Raw genomic sequence first — 18,752 nt, 5'->3', positions numbered from 1 at the left:
TGCAAACGTTACTCTGCTATTTAAGAAGGGTGGGAGGAAGCAGACAGGAAACTATAGACCTGTTAATGACATTAGTGGTTGGGAAGTTGTTGGAATTGGTTGTTCGGGAAGAGATTATGAAAAACCTGGAGACAAATGACAAGATAGTCCAAAGCCAGCATTGTTTCCTGAAAGGAAAATCCTGCTTGACAAACCTACTGCAATTTTTTGAGGAAAGTACAAGCAGGGTCGATAATGGAGATGTAGTAGATGTGATGTACTTGGATTTTCAGAAGGCCTTTGACAAGGTGCCGCGCATGGGACTATTTAGCAAGATAAGACCCATGGAATTACAGGGGAGTTACTAGCATGGCATTGGCTGATTGGCAGAAAACAGAGAGTGAGAATAAAGGGATCCTGTTCTGGCTGGCTACAGTTCCACAGGGGTTGGTGCTGGGACCACTGCTTTTTACAATGTATGTCAATGATTTGGACTATGGGATTAATGGATTTGTGGCTAAATTTGCAGATGATACCAAGATAGGTGGAAGAGTGGGTAGTGTTGAGGAAACAGAAAGCCTGCAGAGAGACTTAGATCGTTTAGGGGAATAAGCAAAGAAGTGACAAATGAAATACAACATTGGAAATTGTATGGTCATGCATTTTGGTGGAAGAGATAAACGGGCAAACTATTATTCAGATAGGGAGAGAATTCAAAATGCAGAGATGCAAAGGGTCTTGGGAGTCCTTGTGCAGGATACCCGAAAGGTTAATCTCCAGGTTGAGGCAATGGTGAAGAAGGTGAATGCAATGTTGGCATTCATTTCTAGAGGTATAGAATATAAGAGCAGGGATGTAATTTTGTGGCTCTGTAAGGCACTCATGAGACCATACTTGGAGTATTGTGTGCAGTTTTGGTCTCCTTATTTTAGAAAGGATATACTGACATTGGAGAGGGTTCAGAGAAGAGTCACGAGAATGGTTCCAGGAATGAAAGGGTTACCATATGAGGAATGTATGGCAGTTGTTGGGCTGTATTCCCTGGAGTTCAGGAGAATGAAGGGGGATCTCATAGAAACATTCCAAATGTTAAAAGGCCTGAACAGATTAGATATGGCAAAGTTATTTCCAATGATAGGGGAGTCTAGGTCAAGAGGGCATGATTTCAGGATTGAAGGATGTCCATGTAGAACAGAAATGTAGAGAAATTACTTTAGTCAGAGGGTGGTAAATCTCTGGAATTCATTGCCACAAGTGGCTTTAGAGGCCGTCATATGGTGGATTTAAGGCAGAGATAGATAGGTTCTTGATTAGCTAGGGCATCAAAAGGGTATTGGGGAGAAGGCAGGGCAGTGGGGGATGAATGGAAGAATTGGATCATCCCATGAGTGAATGGTGGAGCAGACTTGATGGGCCGATTGGCCTTCTTCTGTTCCTATATCTTATGGCCTTATGGTCTAATGCCTCCACAAACTCTTTGGCCACTTCTCTCAGAACCCTAGGCTGCTGAGCATCTGGTCCCATAGAAAACGTAGAAACATAGAAAATAGGTGCAGGAGTAGGCCATTCGGCCCTTTGAGCCTGCACCACCATTCAGTATGATCATGGCTGATCATCCAACTCAGAACCCTGTACCTGCTTTCTCTCCATACCCACTGATCCCTTTAGCCACAAGGGCCATATATAACCTCCTCTTAAATATAGCCAATGAACTGGCCTCAACTGTTTCCTGTGGCAGAGAATTCCACAGATTCACCACTCTCTGTGTGAAGAAGTTTTTCCTTATCTCAGTCCTAAAAGGCTTCCCCTTTATACTTAAACTGTGACCCCTCATTCTGGACTTCCCCAATATCGGAAACAATCTTCCTGCATCTAGCCTGTCCAATCCCTTTAGAATTTTACATGTTTCAATAAGATCCCCCCTCTATCTTCTAAATTCCAGTGAGTATAAGCCTAGTCGATCCAGTCTTTCTTCATATGAAAGTCCTGCCATCCCAGGAATCAATCTTGTGAACCTTCTTTGTAATCCCTCTATGGCAAGAATGTCTTTCCTCACATTAGGGGACCAAAACTGCACACAATACTCGAGGTGCGGTCTCACCAAGGCCTTGTACAACTGCAGTAGAACCTCCCTGCTCCTGTACTCCAATCCTTTTGCTATGAATGCCAACATACCATTTGCCTTTTTCACCACCTGCTGTCCCTGCATGCCCACCTTCAATGACTGGTGTACAATGACACCCAGGTCTCGTTGCACCTCCCCTTTTCCTAATCGGCCACCGTTCAGATAAAACTGTTTTCCTGTTCTTGCAACCAAAGTGGATAACCTCACATTTATCCTCATTAACTTGCATCTGCCATGAATTTGCCCACTCACCTAACCTATCCAAGTCACCCGGCATCCTCTTAGCATCCTCCTCACAGCTAACACTGCTGCCCAGCTTCGTGTCATCCGCAAACTTGGAGATGCTGCATTTAATTCCCTCGTCTAAATCATTAATATATATTGTAAACAACTGGGGTCCCAGCACTGAGCCTTGCAGTACCCCACTAGTCACTGCCTGCCATTCTGAAAAGGTCCCATCTACTCCCACTCTTTGCTTCCTGTCTGCCAACCAATTCTCTATCCACATCAATACCATACCCCCAATACCGTGTGCTTTAAGTTTGCACACTAATCTCCTGTGTGGAACCTTGTCAAAAGCCTTTTGAAAATCTAAATATACCACATCCACTGGCTCTCCCCTATCCACTCTACTAGTTACATCTTCAAAAAATTCTACAAGATTCGTCAGACATGATTTTCCTTTCACAAATCCATGCTGACTTTGTCCGATGATTTCACCTCTTTCCAAATGTGCTGTAATCACATCTTTGATAAATGACTCTAGCATTTTCCCCACCACCAGTCAGACTAACTGGTCTATAATTCCCTGGTTTTTCTCTCCCTCCTTTTTTAAAAAGTGGGGTTACATTAGCCACCCTCCAATCCTCGGGAACTAATCCAGAATCTAAGGAGTTTTGAAAAATTATCAGTAATGCATCCACGATTTATTGGGCTACTTCCTTAAGCACTCTGGGATGCAGATCATCTGACCCTGGGGATTTACCTGCCTTTAATCCCTTCAATTTACCTAACACCACTTCCCTACTAACATGTATTTCCCTCAGTTCCTCCATCTCACTAGACCCTCGGTCCCCTACTATTTCCGGAAGATTATTTATGTCCTTCTTAGTGAAGACAGAACCAAAGTAGTTATTCAATTGGTCTGCCATGTCCTTGTTCCCTGTGATCAATTCACCTGTTTCTGACTGTAAAGGACCTACATTTGTCTTGACTAATCTTTTTCTTTTCACAGATTCACTTATCTACATTTAGGTTTCTCACAAACCTTCACACACTTCTTCTGGCATACTTCTTGTGTCTTCAACAGTGAAAACTGATGCAAAATACTTAATCAGTTCATCTGCTATTTCCTTGTACCCCTTTACTACCTTACAAGAATCATTTTCCAGCATTACTGGAGTGGAAATGGACCTGGGAGTTCTTGCGCAGGATTTTCTAAAGGTTAATTTGGAGGTTGAGTCTATTGTGAGGAACACAAATGTGATGTTAATGTTAATTTCAAAAGGACTGCAATATAAAAGCAAGGATGTAATGTTGAGGTTTTATATAGTACTGGCGCGGCCTCACTTGGAGTACTGTGAACAGTTTTAGGCCCCTTATTTGGAAAATATGTACTGGCACTGGAGAGGGTTCAAAAGAGGTTCCCAAAAATGAGTCCAGGATTGATCAGCTTATGAATAGGGTTTGATGGCTCTTGGTCTATATTCACTGGCATTCGGAACAATGAGGTGTGACCTCTTTGAAAGCTATCAAATGGTGAAAGGCCTTGATAGAGTGGATGAGAAGGGTATGTTTCCTATTGTGGGAGATTTTAAAACCAGAGGACATAGCCTCAGAATAGAGGAGGAGGAATTTTAGAATGGAGATGAGGAGGAATTTCTTTAGCCAGAGTGTGGAGAATCTGTGGAATTCTATGTCACAGGCAGCTGTGCAGGTCAAGTCGTTATGTATTTTTAAGGCAGAGCTTGAGAGATTCTTGATTGGTCAGGGCATGAAGGGACACGGGGAGAAGGCAGGAAATTGGAGCTGTGAGGAAAGTTAGATTAGCCATGTTGAAATGGCAGAGCAAACTCAATAGACCAAATGGTCTTATAGTCTTATAATCCAAGCAGCATCTTTGTAAACTTCTTTTACTTACTTACCTACGTACAGCCTATTACACCACTGTTGTTCAGGGCAGCAATGAAGGTCCTCCATCTCTGGTGGTGTTCAGGGCTTTCACTGTCAGTAGCTCAGTTTTGACTACGGGTCAGTCAGGCAAGTCTTGAATGGAGACTTAGGAATACTGTCACGCACAGAAATAGAAGGATTCTTCATAGCTGTTTCTGTAGTACTTTTGTTTTAGCATTCAGAGTTGTTAGCTCTGAGCTGAACCTCTGAACTTGGAGGACTGATAGACCACTCTTAGTCTAGCTACCTTTTGACCTGATTGGCATGGGTGACCTTATCAAGAGCTAAAGCTTAAAGACCTGACTCCAACCAATATAGTTTTTCCAAGTCATTGAAGCATGTAAATCTCCAAACCTGATGACAAGTTTATTGTCCTCTTTGAGGAAACCTCTTCTACACCCTTTTCAAAGCCTTGCCATTGTTCCTGCAATGGAATGACAGAAGTTCACTTTGCACTATCAAAATTAAATTCCATTTGCCCTTTCTCAGCCCACCTACCAAGTTGATCAAGATAATGCTGCAATTCTTTATACTCCTCCTCAATCTATACAACACTGCCTGACACCTGTAAAATTACTAATCATGCCTTCCACATTCTCATCCAAATTATTAATATAGATATGGCAGTGGCCCCTGAGGCACACCACTAGTCATAGGCCTCTAGTCTGAGAAATATCTTTCTGCCAACACCATCTGTTTCCTACCATTCAGCAAATTTTGTATCCATTTTGCTAACTCACATTGGATACCATGGGATCTAACCTTCCAGTACAGTTTACCACACTGAACTTTATCAAAGCCCTACATGAAATTGATGTCTACCACCATCATTCCATTAACCATCCCATTACTTCATCAAAATCCCAATAAGATTCATATTACATTCTCCAATGTATGATGCCATGCTGTCTACGTCCACCTTTACAAATCTAAGTATATTTTATCCTTCAACATGCTTTCCAGCAACTTACCTATCATGGATGTTAGATTAACATTCTATACTATCTTTATTACCCTCCGTAAATAAAGGCACAACCTTTGCAATCCTTGCGATGGAAAGAGGGAGTAATGTGGGGATGGAGAGATGAGGAGAGGGTGTAGTGGTGGTAGGAGGGACAGGAAGATGGAGAGAGAGGGGGAGATAGACAGAGGGAAATGATGGTGGAGAGAGGAACAAAATGACAGGGTACTGCAGGTGTAAAGGAAGATGGAGAGGATAAGGAGAGAAAGACAGGTAGATGGAGGGAATAGGAGGGCATGAAAAGGGGTTAGGGAGATTGTGAAAGGGACAGGCATATTGTGGAGAGATGAAAGGTGGAGATGGGGGGGAGATGGAGTTGGGGAGATGTATGTGACAGAGGAAGATGCAAAGAAGGACAGACAGATGGAGAGAGAATAATGCAGTAGAGAATGTTGAATCCATCTGGGTAGAGATTAGGAATAGTAAAGGGAAGCAATCACTGGTGGAAGTTGACTATCAGCCACAGAATAATAATGTTACAGTGGCACAGGCAATAAACAAAGAAATGTCTGAGGCATGTAAGAATAGAACAGCATTTATCATAGGGAACTTTAACTTGCACATAGATCAGGTAAATCAAGTTGGTTGAGGCAGTCTTGAGTAGGACCATAGAATGCATCCATGATGGATTTCTTGAACATCATGTTACTGAACCTACAAGGGAATGTGTCATCTTAGATCTGGTCCTGTGCAATGAGACAGGTAAAATTAGTGATCTTGTAGTTAGGGATCCTCTTAGAAAGAGTGATCATAGTATGACTAAATTTCTCATACAAATGGAGGGTGTACAGGCATAAAACCAGTGTATTATGCCTGAACAATGGAAACTACATTGGGATGAGGGGGAATTTGGCTCGTGTAGACTGGGAACACAGGCTACATGGTGGGACAGTTGAGGAATAGTGGAAAACTTAGAGATTTTTTGGCTTTGAAGGCGGTCCAGAGGAGGATCACCTGGTTGATTCCAGAGATGAGGGAGTTAGACTATGAGGAGAGATTGAGTCACCTGGTACTGTACTTGCTGGAATTCAGAAGTATGAGAGGGGATCTTATAGAAACATATAGAATTATGAAAGGAAAGTTGTTTCCACTGGTAGGTGAGATTAGAACTAAGGGACATAGCTTCAAGATTCAGGGGAGTAGATTTAGGATGGAGATGAGAAGGAACTGCTTTTCCAGAAAGTGGTGAATCTGTGGAATTCTCTGCCCAATGAAGCAGTGCGGGCTACCTCAGTAAATATAATTAATACAAGGTTGGATAGATTTTTGCATAGTAGGGTTATGGGGAAAACACAGGTAGGTGGAGGTGAGTCTATGGACAGATCAACCGTGATTTTATGGAATGGCGGAGCAGGCTTGACAGGCCAGATGGCCTACTCCTCCTCCTATTTCTTATGGTCTTATGTAGAAAAGAACAGGGAGACATAAGAAGGGTTTGAAGGATGGAGAGGGAAAGGGAGAAAGTGACATAGATAGAGAGAGACAGAAAGAATGCAAATGAGAAAGGAAGGACAGATGGATGGAAAGCAGAATGCAAAAAGAGAAGGAGAGATGGATAAAGATGAAGGGAGATGGCTGTTGGTGGAGGTGGGAGATGGAAAGAGCTATAGAGAGGGAGGTGTGTAGGAAGAAAGGGGGCAGAGAGATAGAGGCGCAACAGAGGGAAGGGGACCTGGAGGATTGGAAAGGAGCAGTTGGAGAAAGGAAGACAGGATCTGGATGATGGGGTGATAAATTGGATTAGTAAGTATGCAGATGATATTAAGGTAGGCGGTGTTGTGGATAATGAAGTAGGTTTTCAAAGTTTGCAGAGAGATTTAGGCCAGTTAGAAGAGTGGGCTGAACAATGGCAGATGGAGTTTAATGCTGATAAGTGTGAGGTGTTACATTTTGGTAGGAATAATCCAAATAGGACATATGTGGTAAATGGTAGGGCATTGAAGAATGCAGTAGAACAGAGTGATCTAGGAATAATGGTACATAGTTCCCTGAAGGTGGAATCTCATGTGGATAGGGTGGTGAAGAAAGCTTTTGGTATGTTGGCCTTTATAAATCAGAGCATTGAGTATAGGAGTTGGGATGTAATGTTAAAATTGAACAAAGCATTGGTAAGACCAAATTTGGAGTATTGTGTACAGTTCTGGTCACCGAATTATAGGAAAGATGTTAACAAAATAGAGAGAGTACAGAGAAGATTTACTAGAATGTTACCCGGGTTTCAGCACCTAAGTTACAAGGAAAGATTGAACAAGTTAGGTCTTTATTCTTTGGAGCGTAGAAGGTTGAGGGGGGACTTGATAGAGGTATTTAAAATTATGTGGGGGATAGATAGAGTTGATGTGGATAGGCTTTTTCCATTGAGAGTAGGGGAGATTCAAACAAGAGCACATGAGTTGAGAGATAGGGGGCAAAAGTTTAAGGGTAACATGAGGGGGAATTTCTTTACTCAAAGAGTGTTAGCTATGTGGAACGAGCTTCCAGTAGAAGTGGTAGAGGCAGGTTCGGTATTGTAATTTAAAGTAAAATTGGATAGGTATATGGACAGGAAAGGAATGGAGGGTTATGGGCTGAGTGCAGGTCAGTGGGACTAGGTGAGAGTAAGCATTCGGCACGGACTAGAAGGGCCGAGATGGCCTGTTTCCGTGCTGTAATTGTTAATATCGTTATAGGATGGAATTGGAATGGAGAAAAGGATAGCAATGGAGGGAGAAGTGAGAGAAGGTAGTGGGGAAGAAGAGGAGAAAGTGTTTCTTACACTCTGAATTTACCTCTCTCTCTCTCTCTCTCTCTCTCTCACTCACTCTCTCACTCTTTCAATTTTGCTGTTTCTCCATTTCTTTCTCAGTCACAATTTCAAGTGTGCTTTCTCCCTCACTCTCCTCCTTCTCCCTGCCATCTCTCTCCAAAAGTCCCTCTCTCTTCCCTACACCATAACACTTCCTGACTCTTCTCTGATGCTCTGCACCTCCATATCCCCACCAAATACATTCTAATCTCTTTATCTTCCTTGCCCACAGATCCACCATCTGTCACATTATCCATACATCCTCAGAAGGTACGAGAGGGAGACCGCGTCATCTTCACCTGCACTGCCAATGCCAATCCTGCCATCAATGGATACAGGTGAGGAGTTAAACATAGAATCCCCTCCAGAGATCGGTGCAGGTCTAGTTTCAGATATCCCATGCTGACAATCCATAGCCTAATCCCACTGCCAAGCACTGTCCACACCACAATGTGTCAGTCTCCAGACAATTCCCACTGTGAAACACTATCTCCACTGTCAGTGACAGCCCTCACTCTAATCCCACTGTCAGTGAAAGCCCTAACACAAATCCTGCTGCCTCCCCTCTCCCCACTGTCCTGTGACATTCCTCACACTAATCCCACGATCCTTACTCACCCCACCGTCAGTGACACCCCTCACACTAAACCCACTGTCCTTACTCTTCCTACCGTCAATGACAGCCCTCACTCTAATCCCGCTGCCTCCCCTCTCCCCACTGTCAGTGACGCCCCTCACACTAAACCCACTGCCCTTACTCTTCCCACTGTCAGTGACGCCCCTCACACTAAACCCACTGCCCTTACTCTCCCCACTGTCAGTGACGCCCCTCACACTAAACCCACTGCCCTTACTCTCCCCACTGTCAGTGACGCCCCACACACTAATCCCGCTGCCTCCCCTCTCCCTACCGTCAATGACACCCCTCACACTAAACCCACTGTCCTTACTCTTCCCACTGTCAGTGACGCCCCTCACACTGATCCCGCTGCCTCCCCTCTCCCCACCGTCCCATGACACCCCTCACACTAAACCCACTGTCCTTACTCTCCCCACTGTCAGTGACGCCCCTCACACTAAACCCACTGCCTCCCCTCTCCCTACCATCAATGACATTCCTCACACTAAACCCACTGCCCTTACTCTTCCCACTGTCAGTGACGCCCCTCACACTGATCCCGCTGCCTCCCCTCTCCCCACTGTCCCATGACACCCCTCACACTAAACCCACTGCCCTTACTCTTCCCACTGTCAGTGATGCCCCTCACACTGATCCCGCTGCCTCCCCTCTCCCCACTGTCCCATGACACCCCTCTCACTAAACCCACTGTCCTTACTCTTCCCACTGTCAGTGACGCCCCTCACACTGATCCCGCTGCCTCCCCTCTCCCCACCGTCCCATGACAACCCTCACACTAAACCCACTGCCCTTACTCTTCCCACTGTCACTGACGCCCCTCACACTAAACCCACTGTCCTTACTCTTCCCACTGTCAGTGACGCCCCTCATACTAATCCCGCTGCCTCCCCTCTCCCCACTGTCAGTGACGCCCCTCACACTAAACCCACTGTCCTTACTCTTCCCACTGTCAGTGACGCCCCTCATACTAATCCCACTGCCTCCCCTCTCCCCACTGTCAGTGACGCCCCTCACACTGATCCCGCTGCCTACCCTCTCCCTACCGTCAATGACACCCCTCACACTAAACCCACTGTCCTTACTCTTCCCACTGTCAGTGACGCCCCTCACACTAAACCCACTGCCTCCCCTCTCCCTACCATCAATGACACCCCTCACACTAAACCCACTGCCCTTACTCTTCCCACTGTCAGTGACGTCCCTCACACTAATCCCGCTGCCTCCCCTCTCCCTACCGTCCATGACACCCCTCACACTAAACCCACTGTCCTTACTCTTCCCACTGTCAGTGACGCCCCTCACACTGATCCCGCTGCCTCCCCTCTCCCCACTGTCCTGTGACATTCCTCACACTAATCCCACTGCCCTTACTCTCCCCACTGTCAGTGACGCCCCTCACACTGATCCCGCTGCCTCCCCTCTCCCCACTGTCCCATGACACCCCTCTCACTAAACCCACTGCCCTTACTCTTCCTACCGTCAATGACAGCCCTCACTCTAATCCCGCTGCCTCCCCTCTCCCCACTGTCCCATGACACCCCTCACACTAAACCCACTGCCCTTACTCTCCCCACTGTCAGTGACGCCCCTCACACTAATCCCGCTGCCTCCCCTCTCCCCACTGTCCCATGACAGCCCTCACACTAAACCCACTGCCCTTACTCTCCCCACTGTCAGTGACGCCCCTCACACTGATCCCGCTGCCTCCCCTCTCCCCACTGTCAGTGACGCCCCTCACACTAAACCCGCTGCCTCCCCTCTCCCTACCGTCAATGACATTCCTCACACTAAACCCACTGTCCTTACTCTTCCCACTGTCAGTGACGCCCCTCACACTAATCCCGCTGCCTCCCCTCTCCCCACCGTCCCATGACATTCCTCACACTAAACCCACTGTCCTTACTCTTCCCACTGTCAGTGACACCCCTCACACTAAACCCACTGTCCTTACTCTCCCCACTGTCAGTGATGCCCCTCGCACTAAACCCACTGCCTCCCCTCTCCCTACCATCAATGACATTCCTCACACTAAACCCACTGCCCTTACTCTTCCCACTGTCAGTGACGCCCCTCACACTGATCCCGCTGCCTCCCCTCTCCCCACCGTCAGTGACACCCCTCACACTAAACCCACTGTCCTTACTCTTCCCACTGTCAGTGACGCCCCTCACACTTAACCCACTGCCTACCCTCTCCCTACCGTCAATGACACCCCTCACACTAAACCCACTGCCCTTACTCTCCCCACCGTCAGTGACGCCCCTCACACTGATCCCGCTGCCTCCCCTCTCCCCACCGTCCCATGACAGCCCTCACACTAAACCCACTGCCCTTACTCTTCCCACTGTCAGTGACGCCCCTCACACTGATCCCGCTGCCCTTACTCTCCCCACTGTCAGTGACGCCCCTCACACTAATCCCGCTGCCTCCCCTCTCCCTACCGTCAATGACACCCCTCACACTAAACCCACTGTCCTTACTCTTCCCACTGTCAGTGACGCCCCTCACACTGATCCCGCTGCCTCCCCTCTCCCCACCGTCCCATGACACCCCTCTCACTAAACCCACTGTCCTTACTCTTCCCACTGTCAGTGACGCCCCTCACACTAATCCCGCTGCCTCCCCTCTCCCCACCGTCCCATGACAGCCCTCACACTAAACCCACTGTCCTTACTCTCCCCACTGTCAGTGACGCCCCTCACACTAAACCCACTGCCTCCCCTCTCCCTACCATCAATGACATTCCTCACACTAAACCCACTGCCCTTACTCTTCCCACTGTCAGTGACGCCCCTCACACTGATCCCGCTGCCTCCCCTCTCCCCACTGTCCCATGACACCCCTCACACTAAACCCACTGCCCTTACTCTTCCCACTGTCAGTGATGCCCCTCACACTGATCCCGCTGCCTCCCCTCTCCCCACTGTCCCATGACACCCCTCTCACTAAACCCACTGTCCTTACTCTTCCCACTGTCAGTGACGCCCCTCACACTGATCCCGCTGCCTCCCCTCTCCCCACCGTCCCATGACAGCCCTCACACTAAACCCACTGTCCTTACTCTTCCCACTGTCACTGACGCCCCTCACACTAAACCCACTGTCCTTACTCTTCCCACTGTCAGTGACGCCCCTCACACTGATCCCGCTGCCTACCCTCTCCCTACCGTCAATGACACCCCTCACACTAAACCCACTGTCCTTACTCTTCCCACTGTCAGTGACGCCCCTCACACTAAACCCACTGCCTCCCCTCTCCCTACCATCAATGACATTCCTCACACTAAACCCACTGCCCTTACTCTTCCCACTGTCAGTGACGTCCCTCACACTAATCCCGCTGCCTCCCCTCTCCCTACCGTCCATGACACCCCTCACACTAAACCCACTGTCCTTACTCTTCCCACTGTCAGTGACGCCCCTCACACTGATCCCGCTGCCTCCCCTCTCCCCACTGTCCTGTGACATTCCTCACACTAATCCCACTGCCCTTACTCTCCCCACTGTCAGTGACGCCCCTCACACTGATCCCGCTGCCTCCCCTCTCCCCACTGTCCCATGACACCCCTCTCACTAAACCCACTGCCCTTACTCTTCCTACCGTCAATGACAGCCCTCACTCTAATCCCGCTGCCTCCCCTCTCCCCACTGTCCCATGACACCCCTCACACTAAACCCACTGCCCTTACTCTCCCCACTGTCAGTGACGCCCCTCACACTAATCCGGCTGCCTCCCCTCTCCCCACTGTCCCATGACAGCCCTCACACTAAACCCACTGCCCTTACTCTCCCCACTGTCAGTGACGCCCCACACACTAATCCCGCTGCCTCCCCTCTCCCTACCGTCAATGACAGCCCTCACTCTAATCCCGCTGCCTCCCCTCTCCCCACTGTCCCATGACACCCCTCACACTAAACCCACTGCCCTTACTCTCCCCACTGTCAGTGACGCCCCTCACACTGATCCCGCTGCCTCCCCTCTCCCCACTGTCAGTGACGCCCCTCACACTAAACCCGCTGCCTCCCCTCTCCCCACCGTCCCATGACAGCCCTCACACTAAACCCACTGCCCTTACTCTTCCCACTGTCAGTGACGCCCCTCACACTAAACCCACTGCCTCCCCTCTCCCTACCATCAATGACATTCCTCACACTAAACCCACTGCCCTTACTCTTCCCACTGTCAGTGACGCCCCTCACTCTAATCCCGCTGCCTCCCCTCTACCCACCGTCCCATGACAGCCCTCACACTAAACCCACTGCCCTTACTCTTCCCACTGTCAGTGACACCCCTCACACTAAACCCACTGCCTCCCCTCTCCCTACCATCAATGACATTCCTCACACTAAACCCACTGCCCTTACTCTTCCCACTGTCAGTGACGCCCCTCACACTAAACCCACTGCCTCCCCTCTCCCTACCATCAATGACATTCCTCACACTAAACCCACTGCCCTTACTCTTCCCACTGTCAGTGACGCCCCTCACACTGATCCCGCTGCCCTTACTCTCCCCACCGTCAGTGACGCCCCTCACACTGATCCCGCTGCCTCCCCTCTCCCCACTGTCCCATGACAGCCCTCACACTAAACCCACTGTCCTTACTCTTCCCACTGTCAGTGACGCCCCTCACACTGATCCCGCTGCCTCCCCTCTCCCTACCGTCAATGACACCCCTCTCACTAAACCCACTGTCCTTACTCTTCCCACTGTCAGTGATGCCCCTCACACTAAACCCACTGTCCTTACTCTCCCCACTGTCAGTGACGCCCCTCACACTGATCCCGCTGCCTCCCCTCTCCCTACCGTCAATGACACCCCTCACACTAAACCCACTGTCCTTACTCTTCCCACTGTCAGTGACGCCCCTCACACTAAACCCACTGCCCTTACTCTTCCCACTGTCAGTGACGCCCCACACACTAATCCCGCTGCCTCCCCTCTCCCTACCGTCAATGACACCCCTCACACTAAACCCACTGCCCTTACTCTTCCCACTGTCAGTGACGCCCCTCATACTAATCCCGCTGCCTCCCCTCTCCCCACTGTCCCATGACACCCCTCTCACTAAACCCACTGCCCTTACTCTTCCCACTGTCAGTGACGCCCCTCACACTAATCCCGCTGCCTCCCCTCTCCCTACCGTCAATGACACCCCTCACACTAAACCCACTGTCCTTACTCTCCCCACCGTCAGTGACGCCCCTCACACTGATCCCGCTGCCTCCCCTCTCCCCACCGTCCCATGACACCCCTCTCACTAAACCCACTGTCCTTACTCTTCCCACTGTCAGTGATGCCCCTCACACTAAACCCACTGTCCTTACTCTCCCCACTGTCAGTGACGCCCCTCACACTGATCCCGCTGCCTCCCCTCTCCCTACCGTCAATGACACCCCTCACACTAAACCCACTGCCCTTACTCTTCCCACTGTCAGTGACGCCCCTCACACTAATCCCGCTGCCTCCCCTCTCCCTACCGTCAGTGACGCCCCTCGCACTAAACCCACTGCCTCCCCTCTCCCTACCATCAATGACATTCCTCACACTAAACCCACTGCCCTTACTCTTCCCACTGTCAGTGACGCCCCTCACACTAATCCCGCTGCCTCCCCTCTCCCTACCGTCAATGACACCCCTCTCACTAAACCCACTGCCCTTACTCTTCCCACTGTCAGTGACGCCCCTCACACTGATCCCGCTGCCTCCCCTCTCCCCACTGTCCCATGACACCCCTCTCACTAAACCCACTGTCCTTACTCTTCCCACTGTCAGTGACGCCCCTCACACTGATCCCGCTGCCTACCCTCTCCCTACCGTCAATGACATTCCTCACACTAAACCCACTGTCCTTACTCTCCCCACTGTCAGTGACGCCCCTCATACTAATCCCGCTGCCTCCCCTCTCCCTACCGTCAATGACATTCCTCACACTAAACCCACTGCCCTTACTCTTCCCACTGTCAGTGACGCCCCTCACACTGATCCCGCTGCCTCCCCTCTCCCTACCGTCAATGACATTCCTCACACTAAACCCACTGCCCTTACTCTTCCCACTGTCAGTGACGCCCCTCACACTGATCCCGCTGCCTCCCCTCTCCCCACCGTCCCATGACACCCCTCACACTAAACCCACTGTCCTTACTCTCCCCACCGTCAGTGACGCCCCTCACACTAATCCCGCTGCCTACCCTCTCCCTACCGTCAATGACATTCCTCACACTAAACCCACTGCCCTTACTCTTCCTACCGTCAATGACAGCCCTCACTCTAATCCCGTTGCCTCCCCTCTCCCTACCGTCAATGACACCCCTCACACTAAACCCACTGTCCTTACTCTTCCCACTGTCAGTGACGCCCCTCACACTGATCCCGCTGCCTCCCCTCTCCCCACCGTCCCATGACAGCCCTCTCACTAAACCCACTGCCCTTACTCTTCCCACTGTCAGTGACGCCCCTCACACTGATCCCGCTGCCTCCCCTCTCCCCACTGTCCCATGACACCCCTCACACTAAACCCACTGCCCTTACTCTTCCCACTGTCAGTGACGCCCCTCACACTAAACCCACTGCCTCCCCTCTCCCTACCATCAATGACATTCCTCACACTAAACCCACTGCCCTTACTCTTCCCACTGTCAGTGACGCCCCTCACACTGATCCCGCTGCCCTTACTCTCCCCACCGTCAGTGACGCCCCTCACACTGATCCCGCTGCCTCCCCTCTCCCCACTGTCCCATGACAGCCCTCACACTAAACCCACTGTCCTTACTCTTCCCACTGTCAGTGACGCCCCTCACACTGATCCCGCTGCCTCCCCTCTCCCTACCGTCAATGACACCCCTCTCACTAAACCCACTGTCCTTACTCTCCCCACTGTCAGTGATGCCCCTCACACTAAACCCACTGTCCTTACTCTCCCCACTGTCAGTGATGCCCCTCACACTAAACCCACTGTCCTTACTCTCCCCACTGTCAGTGACGCCCCTCACACTAAACCCACTGCCTCCCCTCTCCCTACCATCAATGACATTCCTCACACTAAACCCACTGCCCTTACTCTTCCCACTGTCAGTGACGCCCCTCACACTGATCCCGCTGCCTCCCCTCTACCCACCGTCCCATGACAGCCCTCACACTAAACCCACTGCCCTTACTCTTCCCACTGTCAGTGACGCCCCTCACACTTAACCCACTGCCTACCCTCTCCCTACCGTCAATGACACCCCTCACACTAAACCCACTGCCCTTACTCTCCCCACCGTCAGTGACGCCCCTCACACTGATCCCGCTGCCTCCCCTCTCCCCACCGTCCCATGACAGCCCTCACACTAAACCCACTGCCCTTACTCTTCCCACTGTCAGTGACGCCCCTCACACTAAACCCACTGCCTCCCCTCTCCCTACCATCAATGACATTCCTCACACTAAACCCACTGCCCTTACTCTTCCCACTGTCAGTGACGCCCCTCACACTGATCCCGCTGCCCTTACTCTCCCCACCGTCAGTGACGCCCCTCACACTGATCCCGCTGCCTCCCCTCTCCCCACTGTCCCATGACAGCCCTCACACTAAACCCACTGTCCTTACTCTTCCCACTGTCAGTGACGCCCCTCACACTAATCCCGCTGCCTCCCCTCTCCCTACCGTCAATGACACCCCTCACACTAAACCCACTGTCCTTACTCTCCCCACCGTCAGTGACGCCCCTCACACTGATCCCGCTGCCTCCCCTCTCCCCACTGTCCCATGACAGCCCTCACACTAAACCCACTGTCCTTACTCTTCCCACTGTCAGTGATGCCCCTCACACTAAACCCACTGTCCTTACTCTCCCCACTGTCAGTGACGCCCCTCACACTGATCCCGCTGCCTCCCCTCTCCCTACCGTCAATGACACCCCTCACACTAAACCCACTGCCCTTACTCTTCCCACTGTCAGTGACGCCCCTCATACTAATCCCGCTGCCTCCCCTCTCCCCACTGTCCCATGACACCCCTCTCACTAAACCCACTGCCCTTACTCTTCCCACTGTCAGTGACGCCCCTCACACTAATCCCGCTGCCTCCCCTCTCCCTACCGTCAGTGACGCCCCTCGCACTAAACCCACTGCCTCCCCTCTCCCTACCGTCAATGACACCCCTCTCACTAAACCCACTGCCCTTACTCTTCCCACTGTCAGTGACGCCCCTCACACTGATCCCGCTGCCTCCCCTCTCCCCACTGTCCCATGACACCCCTCTCACTAAACCCACTGCCCTTACTCTTCCCACTGTCAGTGACGCCCCTCACACTGATCCCGCTGCCTCCCCTCTCCCCACTGTCCCATGACACCCCTCTCACTAAACCCACTGTCCTTACTCTTCCCACTGTCAGTGACGCCCCTCACACTGATCCCGCTGCCTACCCTCTCCCTACCGTCAATGACATTCCTCACACTAAACCCACTGTCCTTACTCTCCCCACTGTCAGTGACGCCCCTCATACTAATCCCGCTGCCTCCCCTCTCCCTACCGTCAATGACATTCCTCACACTAAACCCACTGCCCTTACTCTCCCCACTGTCAGTGACGCCCCTCACACTAAACCCACTGTCCTTACTCTTCCCACTGTCAGTGACGCCCCTCACACTAATCCCGCTGCCTACCCTCTCCCTACCGTCAATGACATTCCTCACACTAAACCCACTGCCCTTACTCTTCCCACTGTCAGTGACGCCCCTCACACTGATCCCGCTGCCTCCCCTCTCCCCACCGTCCCATGACAGCCCTCTCACTAAACCCACTGCCCTTACTCTCCCCACTGTCAGTGACGCCCCTCACACTAATCCCACTGCCTCCCCTCTCCCCACCGTCCCATGACAGCCCTCTCACTAAACCCACTGCCCTTACTCTTCCCACTGTCAGTGACGCCCCTCACACTGATCCCGCTGCCTCCCCTCTCCCCACTGTCCCATGACACCCCTCACACTAAACCCACTGCCCTTACTCTTCCCACTGTCAGTGACGCCCCTCACACTAAACCCACTGCCTCCCCTCTCCCTACCATCAATGACATTCCTCACACTAAACCCACTGCCCTTACTCTTCCCACTGTCAGTGACGCCCCTCACACTGATCCCGCTGCCCTTACTCTCCCCACCGTCAGTGACGCCCCTCACACTGATCCCGCTGCCTCCCCTCTCCCCACTGTCCCATGACAGCCCTCACACTAAACCCACTGTCCTTACTCTTCCCACTGTCAGTGACGCCCCTCACACTGATCCCGCTGCCTCCCCTCTCCCTACCGTCAATGACACCCCTCTCACTAAACCCACTGTCCTTACTCTTCCCACTGTCAGTGATGCCCCTCACACTAAACCCACTGTCCTTACTCTCCCCACTGTCAGTGACGCCCCTCACACTAATCCCGCTGCCTCCCCTCTCCCTACCGTCAATGACACCCCTCACACTAAACCCACTGCCCTTACTCTTCCCACTGTCAGTGACGCCCCTCATACTAATCCCGCTGCCTCCCCTCTCCCCACTGTCCCATGACACCCCTCTCACTAAACCCACTGCCCTTACTCTTCCCACTGTCAGTGACGCCCCTCACACTAATCCCGCTGCCTCCCCTCTCCCTACCGTCAATGACACCCCTCACACTAAACCCACTGTCCTTACTCTCCCCACCGTCAGTGACGCCCCTCACACTGATCCCGCTGCCTCCCCTCTCCCCACCGTCCCATGACACCCCTCTCACTAAACCCACTGTCCTTACTCTTCCCACTGTCAGTGATGCCCCTCACACTAAACCCACTGTCCTTACTCTCCCCACTGTCAGTGACGCCCCTCACACTGATCCCGCTGCCTCCCCTCTCCCTACCGTCAATGACACCCCTCACACTAAACCCACTGCCCTTACTCTTCCCACTGTCAGTGACGCCCCTCATACTAATCCCGCTGCCTCCCCTCTCCCCACTGTCCCATGACACCCCTCTCACTAAACCCACTGCCCTTACTCTTCCCACTGTCAGTGACGCCCCTCAC

The 18,752-nt window shown here is 51.3% G+C and overlaps 1 protein-coding gene across 3 annotated transcripts in view; it reads left to right on the top strand.

Moving 5' to 3' along the window:
• Window positions 1-18,752, top strand: part of LOC132380908 (kin of IRRE-like protein 1) — a 210,246-nt gene that overhangs the window by 83,386 nt on the left and 108,108 nt on the right. For all 3 annotated transcript variants that reach the window (XM_059949827.1, XM_059949826.1, XM_059949828.1), the window contains exon 6: window positions 8,315-8,420. In XM_059949827.1, the coding sequence (XP_059805810.1) occupies window positions 8,315-8,420 (106 nt within the window). The remainder of the gene's footprint in view (window positions 1-8,314; window positions 8,421-18,752) is intronic.

This window comes from Hypanus sabinus, chromosome 25, assembly GCF_030144855.1.
Source record: "Hypanus sabinus isolate sHypSab1 chromosome 25, sHypSab1.hap1, whole genome shotgun sequence".
Classification (NCBI taxonomy): domain Eukaryota; kingdom Metazoa; phylum Chordata; class Chondrichthyes; order Myliobatiformes; family Dasyatidae; genus Hypanus; species Hypanus sabinus.
Note: the sequence above shows the minus strand (reverse complement) of the source record. Positions and strands in the feature narration are given on the sequence as shown.